The sequence below is a fragment of the Condylura cristata genome, unplaced genomic scaffold (genome assembly GCF_000260355.1).
Source record: "Condylura cristata isolate star-nosed mole 26May11 unplaced genomic scaffold, ConCri1.0 scaffold00017, whole genome shotgun sequence".
NCBI lineage: Eukaryota > Metazoa > Chordata > Mammalia > Eulipotyphla > Talpidae > Condylura > Condylura cristata.
Window position 1 is genome coordinate 41,092,791 of NW_004567118.1, and position 17,288 is coordinate 41,110,078.

Sequence of the window (17,288 nt, forward strand, 5' to 3'; positions counted from 1 at the left end):
TTTCAGAAGTATGTAATCATCTATGGAGACATATAGGATATTAAGTTAATGTCTTTAAGCAAAAATTGAATTTTATGGCAACTCTCTAAGTGGATTTGAAAATAACTCTACTTTGGATGACTGATAAAGTTATTGATTTTATTTTTGTGTGTGTGATTTACAGCCTTCAAATAAGTACTTATTCTCCTCTGCTCTTGAGTAATAAAAATGTTTATTCATCTTCACATATGTCCATTGTACCACCACATAGACTTACTTAAAAATGTGTCTAAGCAAATACCCCCAGGCCCTCTCCTGTGCCTTGCGCCTGCCATCCACCCAGCGCACCTGGCTACCAAGACCACGTCTTTCTCCCCCACAGCAAATCTACGTGTGCTCAGGTGGAGGAGCTGAGATTTATTATTAAAATGCAGGTGGTTCTATAGCTTTCATCCATTGGGCATGAGAATTAATAATAAATAACGTATAGTAACAGTCCTGATTCAAATGATGTTTTGAAATCCACTGGGACTTGGTTAATCGAGGCACGTGGGCAGAGTGTTGGGCCCCATGGCACTTTACAGGGAAGGCTCCTGGTCCTTTAGGACACAACTCTGTGGACAGTGAAACTGTGCTATACATCTTGGTTTTTATTCAAGTTGGTTACCATAACTAAAAGTTATCTTTTTAAAAAATTTTACTCCCAAATATTCTTAGGTGAACTAGGATATTCTTAGTTTTTAATCACAGAACGGTCATGTTCATTCTATTAAAAAGTATGAGATCTACTCCAGTGTGATCTGATATAGTTTCAAAGTATCAAAAAGACATAAAGGAACTATTTGAACATTGTTCACATATTTGAAAAAGGGACCTGAATCAAGCCACCCCTTTAGTCCTGTGGGTGCTGTGGAGCACATAGTGAGATAACACTGTTCCCAATACTCTGTGGCTTTACTAAGAAGCCTGCTTTCTTGTTTTGGCACTGAATCTGATGCTTAAGGCCTAGCCAGGGAGAGTTTAAGTGAGTCCTTTTGAAAGAAATGGGACCTATTTCCAATACCTCTTTCCCAAGTAGCAGAGAAACTGTAATTGCTATGCAGGAGAAGTAACCTGAAGTTTCTCATTCTTTCTTGAGAGGAAATGTCATTGAGTTCAAGAGGATAATTGAATATTTATGGGAAGCTTCTGTATGATGATATTTAGAACTTAAATTTATGTAGTTAACTAGATAGGCACTATGACCTGATCAGGATCCAGCCACTCTACTTTAAGTTGATGTTGATCAGGATCCAGCCACTCTACTTTAAGTTGATGTTGGTCTTTTCTGTGATAAAGATGTGATTACTTCCCCAACCTTGTCAGCCTTCACTTTTGGAATACTGCTCAAGGATCATGTCTGGCCCTATCACAAAGGGTCTGGACAGTGAGGGATGGTTCTCCATCGTCAGTGTTTCCTCAAGGAAAAATGTAGGAACCAGAGGAAAACTCAGACCTGTCAGCCTCTATCTCCCCAACTCCTTTCCCAGGGCTCCTTGGGAACTCTAACCCCTACCATATCTGTTGGACTCATATTTCATCTTCACAGCCCCCTCTGCCTGGCTCACTCTCTGTGGGCCTAAGGCCAGGACTCCAGTGGGGAATGATTTCTCACACTAGATCTAGGAGGGTCACCACCACTCAATGCTTTGACACACCCCATCTCCACCCCATCATCTTGACTGGGATAGACACACCCCATCCTCTGATATAGGATAGACACACCCTATCTCCACCCCATCATCTTGACTGGAGATGCTGTGCTGGTTTTACAGACAGACTGACAATTGCAGAGAGGTTACAGGTATGCATGTCACAGAGCAGTAAGAAGGTCTATGAACTTAGGTTCCTCCAGGTCTCGTCTTGAAATGCTGGGTATTATTCTGTTGTCAGAATGCACCAGTTTTATTTATCTATTCACTTACTAAAGAACATCTTACTAGCTGCCAAGTGTTGAGTAGTTATAAAGCTGTTGTAAACATGATGTGCAGACTTTTATGTGGACATAGTTTTCAAAAAAAAAAAAATGTTGGACTATATGTTGGTCCAAGTATGTTTTGTATTAAGAATCTGCCAAACAGACTCTCAAGTGGCTGTGCTATTTTACTTTCTCTCCAGAGAAAAAAATAGCAATTACAGTTGTTCTACATTCTCACCAGCATTTGGTGTTGTCAGTATTTGGGATTTTGTCACACTGATAGATCTGGAGTGATATCTTACTGTTGTTTTGAGTTTTCGAATGACGTGGTGCTGGGTATGTTTTTATATATTTATTTGCCTTCGTTCTGTCTTTTGTAGTGAGGCTTCTATTAGATCTTTTGCCTTATTTTTGAGTTTTAAGAGTTATTTGTGTATTTTGGATAACAGTCTTTTGTCAGATTTTGAATTTGCAAAAATTATGTCCTATTCTGTTGACTTGGCTTTCTCTTAACATTTTTGACATCCACAGAAAAGAGTTTTATTTTAATAATGTCCATATTATTAATTTTTCTTTTATGGATCACACTGAAAAGTCATTGCCAAAACCAAGATCACTTAGATTTTCTCCTTTGTTATCATCTGGGAGTTTAACAGTTTGCATTTTACATTTAGGTCTTTTATCTGTTTTGTGATAATTTTATTAAAAACACATGGTCTGTATCTATTTGTATTTTAGCATGCATATATCCACTTTTTCTTGTAGTATTTATTGAAAAGACAATTCTTTATCCATCAGATTTTTTGCTCCTTTGGCAAAGGTCAGCTGAATGTATTTTTGTGATTCATTTTCTGGAATCTTTCTTCTATGCCACTTATCTGTTCTTTTACCAATAGCACAAGGTCACGGTTGCTGTAACTTCATAAGTCTCGAAGTTGAGTAGTTTTACTCTTTTGACTTGTTTCTTCTTCAATATTTTCTTGACTGTTCTGAATATTTTGCCTTTCTACCTAAACATTAGACTCAATTTGTTGATATCCACAAAGTTAGTTGTGTAATGATGATAGAGTCTGAATTGAATATATAACTCGTTAAGAGAACTGACATTTTAACAATGTTGAATTATCTTGTCCATGAACATAGAGCATCTCCACTTATTTGAATTTTCTTTGATGTCTTTCATCAGTATTTTGTAGTTTTCCTCATCTATGTCTTAGACACATTTTGTTAGATTTGCAACTAATAATAATATAAATAATATAACTTTTCATCTTACATTCCAATTATTTATTGCTTACTTATAAAAAGTATCCCATAACCATTCTGGTTAATCACATATACATTCCAGAATTTTGCCATTGTTGATTCTTTGAAAGTTTCTTTATAGACAATCATGTTATCTGTAAACAAAGGCAGTTTAATTTCTTCCTTCCAAGGCCATATGCTTTTTGGTTACTTTTCTTGTCTAACTTATTACAGTAAGACTTACTATAAGACTTTTAAAATAATGTTTGTACATGAGTAGTAAGAATAAATGCTTCCTTCTGAGTTTAGTTTCTCAGATTAAATATGTTTTCTTTGTTGTTGTTGTCAAATTAAGGAAATTCATCTCTATTCCTAGTTTGCTGAGAGAATTTTTAAATTTTGAGAGGGTGCTGCATTTTTGTCAAATTATTTTTCTCCATCTATTGATATGACCATATGTTTTTTCTTCCTTAGTCCATTGATATGCTAGATTATATTAATTTTCAAATTTAGTTTTTCAAATCTTTGGATAACCTTCCACACCTGAAATAAATTCCACAATTTTTACATACAATTTCAATTTGCTAATATTTTTCAAGATAACATTTTTTTAAAAAATCAGGAAAATTCAATAACATGCTTTTAACTGATATTTTTATCTCACAAACATTAAAATCTCACCTCCAGTTTTAATTAGTGTGATGTCACAATTTCCATGATACATAAGTTTTTATTTTGTTTGTCTCAGTGATATTATGGTTTATTTAAATATCAGAGAAAATTATTTAAAGTATCAGTGCTAGTGATTTCTCAATCTAATGGCTAAAGGCATCATCAATCTGACCCAAATTGTGATGCTATTTGGGTAAAGATTTTTTTTCCTGTTTTTCCTTCTCTTAAACTTTCCATAACTACTAAGTTATGATGGCATTATTTTTCTCAAAACTTAGTGGCTAAAAACAATTCTGTGGTTCTTACATGGCTCTAGTAGTCTCCTGGAGGTCAGCTGGCAGCTGGATGGTTTATATCTGCTCTAGGTATGCCATCTGCTGGCTGAATCTACAGAGACAGCTAGGCCGAGGGAAGAAGCCCAGGTTTCTGTATAGAGTGGTGGTTACAGGATTAAGAACCAACAAGAGAAAAAGTCCACTGTCCACTCTGCTGTCAGTGAGCTATGTCCCAGGGATTCAGATGGGTCACACGTTCAAAGATCAGCTGGCTCTTCAAGGATCTGCAGATCTCGCTCAACAACACACATACAGGAGAGAAACATATGTTATGTGTGGCCACTGTAAGTCACTTAGAGTCTGGACAATGCATGCAAATAATCTTGCTGTATTTTTGAAAACTCAAATGTATGTTCTGATATAATGAGATGTGTAGACAATGTATCTTCTCCAAATATATAGCAATTAATGACATCTAATGGATTTATTAGTCTATAATCAGTTGGGAAATTTTGATAACAGACTCAACTATTTTTGTTCAGAAAGTCACTGTCATTGCTTTCTTTCATCAGAAAATGTCTGTACTGAGATGTACCTTTTCATGACCAGATGTGAGCAATAGCAGTGTGTCTGTCTCCCTCTAGGTGCTTGCCGAGTTATTGTGAACATGGTGGTGAATGTTCCCAGTCCTGGGACACCTTCTCCTGTGACTGTACTCACACTGGTTACACGGGTGCAACCTGCCATTCCTGTAAGCCTCACACCTTGCTTTCTCCTTTCTGTTCTAATTTTCATGTAACTCTGTTTTTCCTTGTCTTCATTTTATGTATTTGTTTCTATTTTTGCCACTGTCTAGAAAGCAACAGCACCAAATAACAAACATTTCAGAGACTGGTTTGGGTTTATATTTGTCCACTTTTATTCCCTAGTGATGTTAAAATAATATACAGAAATACATAATATCAAATTGTACAGAAGAAAAAAAAAAACAGGCAAAGGACACCAGTGTAGAAGAAAATATTGTAAAAAGTTAAAAAGAAAAATCTAGAGCATGCAATATTTTATTTAATTCTATTCTTCGAGTAGGACCCAATTTTTTATCTCAGGTTCTGCCTGCTAAAATAAAAGCGATGTGACATTGAGTCCTCAGTATTTGTAAAATTAAGTAAGAGAATTTCAGAAGACGCACTGGATGGGAGTTAGGATGGAGGATTTCTAGATACCAGTTAGCAGCGGGTAAATGTTCAGGTCCCTTATAAACCTAATGTTCCTGATGATGATGGTTGATGGCTCACATACTGGGAATTACCCTGTGCTTGTACTCTAGTTCTCTGCACCTTTAATCTCCTTTAATCCTCAAAACAGCCTTAGGAGGTAAGTGTTATTACCTACAAATCACACTTGAGAAAGGAAGGAGGTAAGTCCAAGGTCAGGCAGCTCCAAGCCAACACTGCACTGATTCTCTACCGCAGTTCTTCTGTCTTGAATACCAGGCTCTTCTGAAGAATTATTGTATCAACTTAAAAACTAACAAAACTTTAATGATCATTAGTTACTAGAAGTATAATGAAAGAGCCCTTGGCATCCTCGTGGCTTTCTGATTATTGACTTTACTTTTCATTTTTCCCTATTTGTGTGCATTCACTGACATTCCTGAATTCCCATAACACCTCTGCTCACTACTGCTCACTATAGGACGTGAGGAAATAGCATGACATGAAAATCCCACTACATCCCATACCTCTTACTGGGAGGCTACACTGCACTTTTAAGAGCTCTCCCCTGTGAGTGTTTAATTCTTTTCCCACATAAAGGATGGAAGAAAGAGCATAGGTTGACTGTAGTCCAACATATGGGACTGAATCCCAGAGAAACAAGTGTTGGGTTTTGAGATGAGAACTTGGGTCCCCAGCTGAAGAGCTTAGAGCTTCTTGGCAGAATCAGAGTTCATTCCTTGAAAATTCCATCTGCACCTCTATTCACTATTACAGTGCCAGGATTTCCCAGGACAGCTTATCATATATAAATAGTTAGCAAATAAAATTTAAGAAGGAAAAAAAAAAAGGCACTGGAAATTTTGGAAACCAGAGGCTAAATGATTTAGTTAGACAAGTGTTTACTTATAGCATCACCCATCACAACAAGGTTATCTTACACAAATACTCATTTATCTCCTGAATATTAATGACAAAAGAATGCTGTCTAAATGTTGTAACTGCTCTATGCATCATTCCAAATAATTTTGATTTAAAAATTAGCATATATTTAGATGTTATAGATATAAATACATAGACAAATGATCTTTCCTTTGTGTTTCACAATTTGGTCTACCTATGGAACTGGCTTTATTATGGTTCCCTGACCAAAAAAACAAAATAAATGAAGGTGAGATATTGCCAAATCAGTAGCAAGCAGGCATGGGGCCATTATCTTTTGGTGTAAGTGTGTGTTTTGATCTAAGTACTCAAGTACTTAGTGCATTGTATATACATCTCATTGCCTCTTAGCCACTTCTCCTTTACCTATGCTCCCGCTGCAATTCCAGACCCAGTCTAAACCTCACCACTATTAGCAATTTGTGTGTATCCCTCTGGACAGTTTTCTAGGTGTTTGTGAGTATGTTTGTGTATGTGTAGGAAGGTAAACATGAAAGGCCAAATGCAAACATGGTGGAAAACAATTCCTGTTTTCTGCATGTACCTCAGTGTGTGGTGATAGCCACACTATTGATTTGGGTCAGTATGTTTTGCCATAACATTTTATTCAGAAAAAAAAATATTTTGTTTGTTTTCCTGGGAAAATAAATATTCCTTAAATCATATTTTGTGAGATGAGAAATATAATCCCTTTAGTCCTTTATGGGGTTTTCCTAGCTATTTGAAATAGCTAGACAAAGTTTAAAAATATAGACGTTCATTCTAGATCCATCCAGACCCAGCGGTAGGTATTCATATCCTCTCTTCACTCTATCTTCACCCTTGCCCGACTTCAGTCACTAATATTAAGCTCCTTTCTTTTCTGGAAAGTAGTTAATAGCTGCCATGAGAGGGGCATAAGAGAATTGTGAGTTTACCTCACTAACACCCAAGTCTTGTGTGGATCCAAATTTGATTGTTATGTCATAGACCCAGCCCAACACTGTGCCAGAATCATATTGCGCTGGACATAGTGGAAACCAGAGGCTAAGTGGTTTAGGTAGAGACATCTCTTACTTATAGCATCACCCAAGACGGCGAGGTATTTTATACAAATACTTAGCCATCTCCTGAATATTAGTGATGAAGCATAACTTCTAAATGTTGTTAGTATAAAATGATGTACACAGGAGATGTTATTCACCTAATTGCTCATTTAAACTTATTCTGAGTATTAATTAAGCCCATCACCTGCAGATGTTAATCACTTGTCTTGAAATAGCAAAATTTTATTGTACATGTAAAAAAATTCAATTATGAATCAGGATAAATTGAAATTATAGATTTCACATATATTTCTTTTTGAATTTCACTGTATTGAATAATTACTTTCAAAGCAATAAAGGAAGTTTCTTTTTAAAATGAATGAAAAGTTGCCAATTTATAAAATGCATCTTGTTAAAAATGCATTTCACATGTAAGTGGTTATAGGTAAACAAAGGATATAATTACTGAGTAATTTAAAAAAGCAACGTGATTATTAAATAATAACATCATTTAGTGAGGTTAAGCCAGTGTGCTTCAGGTGTTAATGTTACAAAGCAGGGTGAGGGGCACCCCAGGACTCCCCAAACCTGCCTGTTCTAAATAGGTTTGGCCATCTGGCATTAAAATAAAACATACTCTAATGAATAAGACCTTTAGTATAAAAATGACTTAAATACAATTAGTGTATGCAATAAAGAGGAAGAGAAAGAATATAATTAAAATAACTTCCAATTAAACACCCAAAGTTGCCCATCGCCTCGTTGGATAAATGCCCAACCAAACAGGGTTGACCCGAAGCAGGACTACTGAGGCCCAAGAGCTTGCCTTAAACCTTAAGGCACCTTCTGTTAGGAACCCACAGGAAAGGGTGGGCCAGGCAAGTCTGGAAGGCAAAGAGCAAATCAAAACCCCAAGACAAGATAAAGGCTGCCTCCCCACGGGTCTCTTACCCACATCTCTTTCAAGTGTCTTCTTTTCCATGTGCCCAATGTCCCTGCTACAAGTCCAAGGTCGAGAAGCAAGCCATTTTCTTCACATGTCTCTGTTTTGTGTCCCCTTCGTGACCTCCTTCCTTCCTTCCCCCAACTTTCCTTTCCAGCTTCTCCTCTCTGCTCAGTTCCATCCTTTCTTAGGGTGGGACAGGGAACCTGGAACCTCCCCTTTCCCTGAGGGCCACTCTGTTACAAGATATTATGGGACAGAATTGGAACTAGTCTAAAGAAATCCTGTTGGGTTTTAAGAGAATCTTGCATTTCTAGGAGCAAGTACGATTTAGTTCTCCATGTCCTTCTGTGGTAACTCTTTAAAGAATTGTACTCTGTGCTTCAGAATCTACACGCTGCCCATTTGAAACAGGCAACACGCTCCTGGGTAAAGTATGCACTAGTTTAGCAGTATGGGCCTCCATCCCACAAAGCCCCTGCTGAGTCCCGTGTTCTTCACAGCCCTTTACGAGCAGTCCTGCGAAGCCTACAAGCACAGGGCCAACTCTTCAGGGCTCTACTATATCGACGCCGATGGAAGCGGACCTCTTGGGCCAGCTCTTGTATATTGCAATATGACAGGTAAGCTAATAAGCTTTTTATGAGAATGACACTTGTATAAGCATGCACCCTGCAAAACCAAGACGGGAAAAGTCGAGATTGCCTAGTAGCAGCTCTATCACATGTACATTATGATGCTAATTATAATGTCTACTCAGAAGTATGAAAGGTGATACATATAATAATTACAAAATGGTAATTAAAAGGCCATTATTTTTGGAAATGTGCTCTGTGCCAAAATAAATCTTCACTTAACAAATCTAAAATAAAAAGGCATAAATTTTGTTATCTTGTCTCAACAAGTGCCAACTACAGGAAAAAGTTGAGTTTAAATTTGTGAAAACATGCATTTGGATTCATTTGAGTTTTTAATCACATGAATGTAGCTAGGAGAGGAAAAATGTTTCTGAAATTTACATACTTCCTGTAATAATATGTTCATGGGCAGCTATGTATTTTTGGTGTAGAAGTGTGTATATGTACAGATTCATGAAAAATACAGGTAATAGTTAAGAGAATGATATTGCCATATAAATTTTTATTATCAAAGAATACTTAATAACTATTAAGAATTATATTACAAATTAACAAGCATTAAACACAGATTATCATATCACATTGCCTTTGAGGTCATTACATTTTTTATAAAAGTTTTAATTGTGTAACTCATATACTACTAATTTCCGAAGTTTTTTTTATATTCTTGTTCTGTGACAAGATAAATGTTCTAAGGTTCCATAAGTAATGACTGAAATGAAACAGCAAGTGAATCATGGAAGGCACCCCCAAAAAGAACAGGATGGAGAGCAGGAGTTAAAAAGTAAAGCTCAACTGTGTGGGAAGGGCAGAATTGGATTTTCAGTGCTGAAGACATAATAGATGTTGATTTACAGTAAGGCACATCTGAAACTTGTATGATGTTTTAATGCAATGCTACTTCACTTAAAAAATTCAGCAATGATTTTTAATAATATTAAATATCACAAACTTTTATGAAACCTGGAGCCATAAGGAAAGTAACTAAAGACAAGAAACACAAAGGTCAGTCCAAAGACCAACAAATACCCAAGAAACTGCAGCAAAATATATTTAATCAAAAACTTTTTAAAAAAGTTCCTGGGAAAAATACAAGGATTGAACTGAGTTACAAGACGTTTTTGATCACATTTGCCAATGGGGTTGCAAGAGGCACCCAATAACAAATATAGTCATTAGTAAAGAGAGAACTGAGACCTTGGTCCTGGTCTCCCAGTCTGGAAATATTTTCACCATGAACACTTTGTCTTCTCCACATGCTGCAGTGCCTGTGAACGATTAATCATTCTCTAATTTGTAGAAACAAGTACGAAGCAAACTACACAACTGTGTTTCTTAAAATCTTTTTTCCTATATCAGAAATTGTGTCATGCCCTTGGTAACACGGTACAACAAAGGGTCCTCAGCCTAACATACAACTCATGTTATTTTTATTTAAGTGTTATTTAATGTATTTTGCATAATTATAGCATTTAAAATGTTTTACTGAGGTAACCTTGGTTTCCAGCACTGTATATGACTCAGTATATGTTCACATCTCTTCAGAGATATGTTACTACACCACACCCACCAGTCACCCTTGGTCTCCAGTATATTCAAATTGGACTCCTCTCCACTTTGCCCCCCAAATGCTTCTACTCCCCTTCTAGTAGCCTCAATTTGACAGTCAGATACATAGGCTTTAATTTTGCTTTTGTCTGACCATTTGTTTTGTTTCCCTATCTTCCTCTGTCTTGGTTACTCTATCTGATATTTGTCTTTCTCTTTCTGGTTTGTTTTACTTAGGATAATCCCCTCCAGTTCCATTCATGTTGTCAGAGGTGATAGGATTTCATTTTTGATAGCTAGATAATATTCCATTGCATATGTATTATACATATACCACATCTTCTTAATCTACTCTCTGTTGTTGAGCATTTAAATTGTCTTCATAATTTGGCTACTGTAATAGTGCTGCAATAACAGTGTCCCTATAAATTAGCTATTGGTCAAGCTTCAGATAGATACTTAGTATTAGATTTGCTGGATTATATGTAAATTTATTTTTACTATTTTAAAAATAATCTATAGAGTGGATACCTATACATAGAAACACTGTTGTACTTTTTTGTTCATTTGGATAGAGTTTGTTTCTTTCAAGTTTCTCATGCTAGAATTTCTGTCTCAGCTTAATCAAATAGTTATCTTTCAGTCATATACTTAATTCATGCATTTATTCCCTCTTCCTATATACTTCTCTACATTTTAAATCTCGCATTTCCCTTCACTGCTCTGTTTGAGAAGCATAAAAATAAAAATTCTATGTTTGAGGAACAAAAAGTAAATGAATTTCTCTTGTAGATCTTCAGACTTGAGGGGAATTAGATAGATGTTAATTCAACAACTAAGTTGTTACTAATATAAATCTTGCCTTTGCTATTTTAAGTAGATAGCAATGCTCATTGGAAATTTGTGAAAAGAGGCTCTAATATGATTTGGAGACTTTCCTTCAGGAAAAAAATCCATGGCTTCTGTAATACATATTTCTATTGCTTGGAAAGCTGAAGTGGTTTCATTGTTTTCTGCTTTACTCCTCAAAATTGAGCTTGGCAGTAAGCATGGATTGTTACACATTTATTATGTGTGACAAGTTTTGTTTGAAGATAGTGTCACAAAAATTCTATAATTTCAAAATGCTAGGATTTCTTGGGGGAAAAAAAGAGCTACTCTTTGATGACTGTCAAACACAGTGATGCCATGTCTCTACGTAGAAGATGTACGGAAGGCCAGTAAAACTGTTAACTCAAAGATAAGCAATGCGAAGGGCAGAAGGCCAGTAAAACTGTTGCTAAAACTATTGCTCAAAGATAAGTTTCTATCCCCCCTGGAGTAAATGTTCCAGGAACTAACTGTTATCTGTACCAGGCATCTAGCAAGCAGGGACTTGTGACTGCCCAGCCCCTCCCACAATGCCTTTATAAACCCATGACTTTAAGTGGCTGGTTATGTCAACCCAAGTTGTATCCAGTGTTTTGACGTCCTAAGCAAAAGGTACCTAAGATGATGTCTTCCCGCCACTGAAGAACTGGAACCTCTATTCCAAGCAGAAGGTCTAAGATGGTGTCTTCCTGCAACTAAGAGCCTAGAGCGTGTGGCAGCCAGTCAGTAGTAGACCGGGATCCGACTCACTGTGAGAGAAGACACAACTGGATACTCTCAAGGAATATCCGCAGCATCGGATTACTCTGGGTCGGACCCTAGCTCAAGCTTTCTAATAAAGGTTCACTTTGCTTTTACATCAAACTTGGGTCTCGATCGTTACTGGACTTGGCGCTTTCATACTTTAACATTTATTGCAGTCACTTTTGCTGCAAAGAATCCTTCTCATCACTCTGAGAGAACCTTATTCTGACTGACCTCCTGTTACCTCTGAAGATAGTTCCTAAAACAGTCCTGTCAATGAGTCTAGTGAAAAAGAGACAAACTTTTGGGGAAAGTTCATTCTCCTGCCCATTCATCAACCATACAGCATACCTGGCTCTTCTGCTGGACAAAGCAAATGGTCTTGATGAACAGTGAAGCCACAGACATTCAGGGAGCAGCTGAACCAGCAGCCTGCCAAGTTCCTGGCCTTAGAATTCAGACACGCTAGAATGAGAGTGTTCAGTCTTTTGATGCCACCTGTGCCAGCTTCCCGCTTTGTCAAATATGAAAATGGAGGCACAGATTTTTTCTTCTTTTTTTACTTTTCCAAGAGCACAGATTATAACCTGTATCTCTTATTGACTATGATGATGTGTTCTTTCCATGTTAGTATAGGCTTATGGATAAAGGGCAATAAGGGGCACTAAAATTTCCAAGAGCCGTGTCCAGCAGTGTTTGAGATCTTCATCCATGTGCACAAATTCAAGACCACTCAGAATCAGGGAAAACAATGTAAGATTTTTTTTTTAACAGGGGAAATAAGAGTCATTTAGACCACAGTGGCTGGTTATGTCAACCCAAGTTGTATCCACTGTTTTGACATCCTAAACAAAAGGTACCTAAGATGATGTCTTCCCGCCACTGAAGAACTGGAACCTCTATTCCAAGCAGAAGGTCTAAGATGGTGTCTTCCTGCAACTAAGGGCCTAGAGTGTGTGGCAGCCAGTCAGTAGACCAGGATCCAACTCACTGTGAGAGAAGACACAACTGGAGATGCTTAACAGAGCTGCCAAGACATGCCAGCATGGTACCAGACAACACTGGAGCAGCCTAATGGCCTATATTCATACAGCTCAGCCAGGCATCCAGCTCCAATTCTTGGCTTTCCCTTCAAAGCTATAACAGCAGCAATGCTCGAACAGTTTCAATCGATTAGGTACTTGCAAAGCCTCTTAGCTTTTTCCCTCTGAGGTTGAGCTGGAAACTTCTCCACATCCTTCAGAGGCTCAGCACAGCCTTCTGAAAGACCGGCATGGAGGGGGCAGGAATGGCTGATCCTGGAATGACTAAAGATCCTAGAAAATGCAGAATTCCCCAAAACACTGAAATCCTGGGTTCTGTTTCTTCAGTCCCTTACATTTCCTATCAGAGCCTCCGCCCCCACCAAGTCTTTGTCTGTATTTCACCTGGGGCTGTTCATCCTCACCTCCAGGGGGCATCAACTGTAACAATTGGCTTCAGCCTTTTTACTTTATGACTATAGGTCTATATATATAAAACGTTCTCTCTGAGGAAATTATTTTGCTGTCACACTATTTGGTGTACTGAATTACATGGGGAGACACTCATTGGACATTTGGGATGTGCCAGAGTCATGCACACATAGGGTTTGCCTCATGAGAATATAAATTGTGTTAAGTAAATGTCCTTCCATGTTAAACAGCAGATGCTTACACTTACAAATGAACAGACACACAAAACTATATTCAGTGTGACCTTTTAAGTGGGAAAGATCATCCCTTGAATTCCCAAGGGAAGAAAATTGTGCAAGGCAGAAAGCGTGTGAAGAGTCTGCTTCTCCTGAGGGTATCTCATCACATCTTTTCTTGTGTTGAAAATATTAAACTGTGAAGAGCCTCCACAGCCCTAGAACTATGGCAAGGAGAGCAGCCCTGGGAGGACCCCAATACAACTAGTGATCAGGAGGGGCTCACAGGTATGGGGCTATGACATGTGGCCTCTCCCAGGGCCTGTTAGAGCAGTCTTCCCTCCCCCTCAGTAAAGCAGAAACCACTTAATCTGAGGTCTAATGAAGGACAAATGAGAGCTGACCACTGTTTTCCTCTGAGGGCCCTGTTGGACTTTCACACCCTTGTGGTTGGCCATTATATTCCTGTGTGCACACAAATGCCCTTGACCTTGTTGTTTTTTCTCATTGCATTTGAAACCAGGAGAGGGTCCTGATGTGGAAAGCACTCTGGGAAATAGACATCTCTCAGTGACTCACTTTGTCTAAAAATAAATACGTGGCAAGGTGATACAGTTTTTTGTTTTTTTTTTTAAGATTCGTTATTTATGCATACAGAAACTGGGGTACAGGCCAGAAGTGCCGGGGCAGTGAGAGGGCTCACCAGAAATAGAGTGGGGGAGCAGGACATGCAGATCAACAAAGTACACTGCTCAGGGGAGCAGCTGGTGAGACAGGAGAGGTCTGCTGCACCATGTAGATCACCTTTGGGGTGGGGATAGAACTCACACTGAAGCAGTTGTGGCTTGGATTAGCTTTCCAGTACAGCGCTCCAACCCTCTGCACCACCAAAAGAGGCCATAAATGATATAGTTTCATCAGATGGGACAAGGGGGCTTTTTTTGGCCTACATGTCCTTACCTTTGTGGCAAGAGAATTGGACTAGCTGGGAGATGATAGTCAGTGTTAAACTGTTTCTCTCAGGATAGTAATGAAATGGGGGGAGTTTGAAAGTGTGGGGGTACACTGATTGTCTATGTAAATACAGAGACAGATGCTTTGTTTTTGTCTGTCTGACCTTATTTACCATCCTGTGGGCAATGATTTAACAAGCTAAAAGTTGAGGAATCACTGCACCTGGACATACTGTCCCCCAAGTCTTCTCAGACCTTGGATACCACTTCCCAGGAGAAGCACAGGCTTCATTTCCAAGGAGAGAGTGTTTAAACACAAATGGACCTAGTTTTAGGCATTTGTGAGTAAAGAAATCTGTGCCTTCCTTTTGCTCAATACCGATTTTCAAATCCTGAGGGAGGGACCCTCCAACTCTAAGGCCTCACGTTTGTTTTTAAGTCTTTTTTTTTCTTTTTTTTTTTTTTCTTTCAGGAGATAGAAATAAGCAGAGCAGATGTGCTTCAGATTTGTGTCTACTGAGCTTGTAAAATAAAGATGTTTCTTTTTCCATATGACCACCTGTTTTGCTATAAAAGACTCCTTGTGTAGTTCTGAGGTAGATTAGAAAGTGTAGGAAGTGTTGTAAATCACAAAGCTGATGTAATTTGGCAAAGTAAACAGGAAGTAGAGGATGAGTTTGCTATAGTATCAGTGTTGTTATTTCCATCCTGTTTAACCAAACCAAACTATCAAGTTAACTCAGCTACAGGCTCATTTGTCTAAGTAATTTGACCGTGCCAGTCTCCTCGTGTGCAGATGAAAGACTCCTGTGAGTCAGGTGGACACATTTTGCTTTGGTCTATTTCAGGATAGGTCAAAAGTCCTGTTTAAATGTGTGCACTATTACCATTAATTTTCTGAGATCTGTTTTGTGCTTCAAACCACAGTGAGTAACAGCTGTGGAAATTCTCATCATGAGGGACACTAAACCCCTTCCTCTGTCTCCTGTTCCTTCAGAGGTTATCTGACAGGATCTTAAAGGCCTCTTCCAACTAACAGTTTTTGTTTTGTTTCTCTAAAGATTTATTTACTTATGCATGCAAAAACTGGGATGTACAGGGATGAGAAGGTTCATCAGAGACAGAGTGGCAAGCAGAACAGGCAGATCTAATAAAATATAAAATACACTGCTGAGGGGAATAGCAGGTGAAAGAGGAGAGGTTTCCTGTGCCACGTGGGTCATCTCCCTGGCCAGGGATCAAACTCATACTGCAGTGGCTGATGATAGCTTGATAGTGTTTTGTCTTTAATCCCTGCACCACCAGGGAGGCCCACCTTGCTGCTAATAGTTTAGAGATCCATGAAAACAAGATGCTGTGGAATATAAACAAAACATAATGTGTATGTATGTATTTTTAATAATATTTTAAGAAAGGCACAGTCATTTGAATTTGTTGTTTTCTTAAGAAGGACAGTCTTAAAGGTTCATTTCAGTCTTTTCCTTCTTGAAAAAATTTCTATTACATTTCCAGTCTTTTCCACTTGAAAAATATTTCTATTACATTTAAACATGGAAGACTATAAATCTAGCATACTGACCACTAGCTGATATGAACTACTCAGGCATGTCATATCCCTTTTGTGCCATAAACCATGAAAATAAATGGCATTACAATTGATGAACTCCCAGGCCTACCTCACCTCCTACCTGATTCCTTTACCCTTGTTTTTAGTGATGTAAGAAACTTGAAGGATGAGTGGGAGTAGATACTTTTCAAAAAGTAATGCCAGGCCCATTTAAATAATTTTCTATAAAATGTGAAATGTAAAATGGCCTATGAAAACATGATTAAAGAGGGAAAATCTATGGACTTCAAGTTGCTCTAAGAACATATCTCTTTTAATGAGCAAAAGCAAGATGATCTAATAAGTATATTTTTATAATTGAATCGAAAACAGTCTCATATTAGACTCACAGTGTGTGCCTGGACTTCTAATTTTTATATTTATGATGTTGTTTCCATAAACTTTGAGCCAGAGTTCCTTCCATGGCCCTTGTGATCATTCCCCCTGGATTGCTGGGTGCAGATAATGAGTTCAGGGTTTGTGCACATGGTATAGCCTGTAGGTGTTCCCCAGGGGGCAGGAGGGACTCCTCAGGGTCTTCCTTGTATCATAGTTTGATTTTTTTTAATATTCATTTATTTATGCACATAAGAGCTGTGGTGTATGCCAGAGGTGCAGGTGCAGTGAGAGGATTCACCAGAGACAGAGTAGGGAACAGAACAGGCAGATTCACTGAAATACAGTGCTGAGTTGAGCAGTGAGTGAGACAGGAAAGATCTGCTGTGCCATGTGGGTCACCTCCCTGGCTTAGGATAAAACGTGCTCCAGTGGCCGCAGAGGGCTTTATAGTGCTGGGACTTAATTCTTTGCATCACCAGAGCAGCCCCAATTGTTTGCTTTTTGGACCACAACCATGTATAAGCTACTGAGAATAATAAACTCCAGCTGATTATTCTTTCCCTATAACTTAGAGAGTTTATATGTAGACTGATTGTTTTATCAAAAACATCGCAGGAGAAGCTATGTGACTAAAGGTTATGAATCTACATGAGTTGGTCATCCTTTTAG

General features: G+C 38.1%; 1 protein-coding gene across 1 annotated transcript in view; it reads left to right on the forward strand.

Annotated features, from left to right (window-relative positions):
* The window catches only part of LOC101629086 (contactin-associated protein-like 3), a 191,916-nt gene that overhangs the window by 129,127 nt on the left and 45,501 nt on the right, over positions 1-17,288 (forward strand). The window contains exons 11-12 of the mRNA XM_012726558.1: positions 4,773-4,879; positions 8,756-8,875. Coding sequence (XP_012582012.1) covers positions 4,773-4,879; positions 8,756-8,875 — 227 coding nt within the window. The remainder of the gene's footprint in view (positions 1-4,772; positions 4,880-8,755; positions 8,876-17,288) is intronic.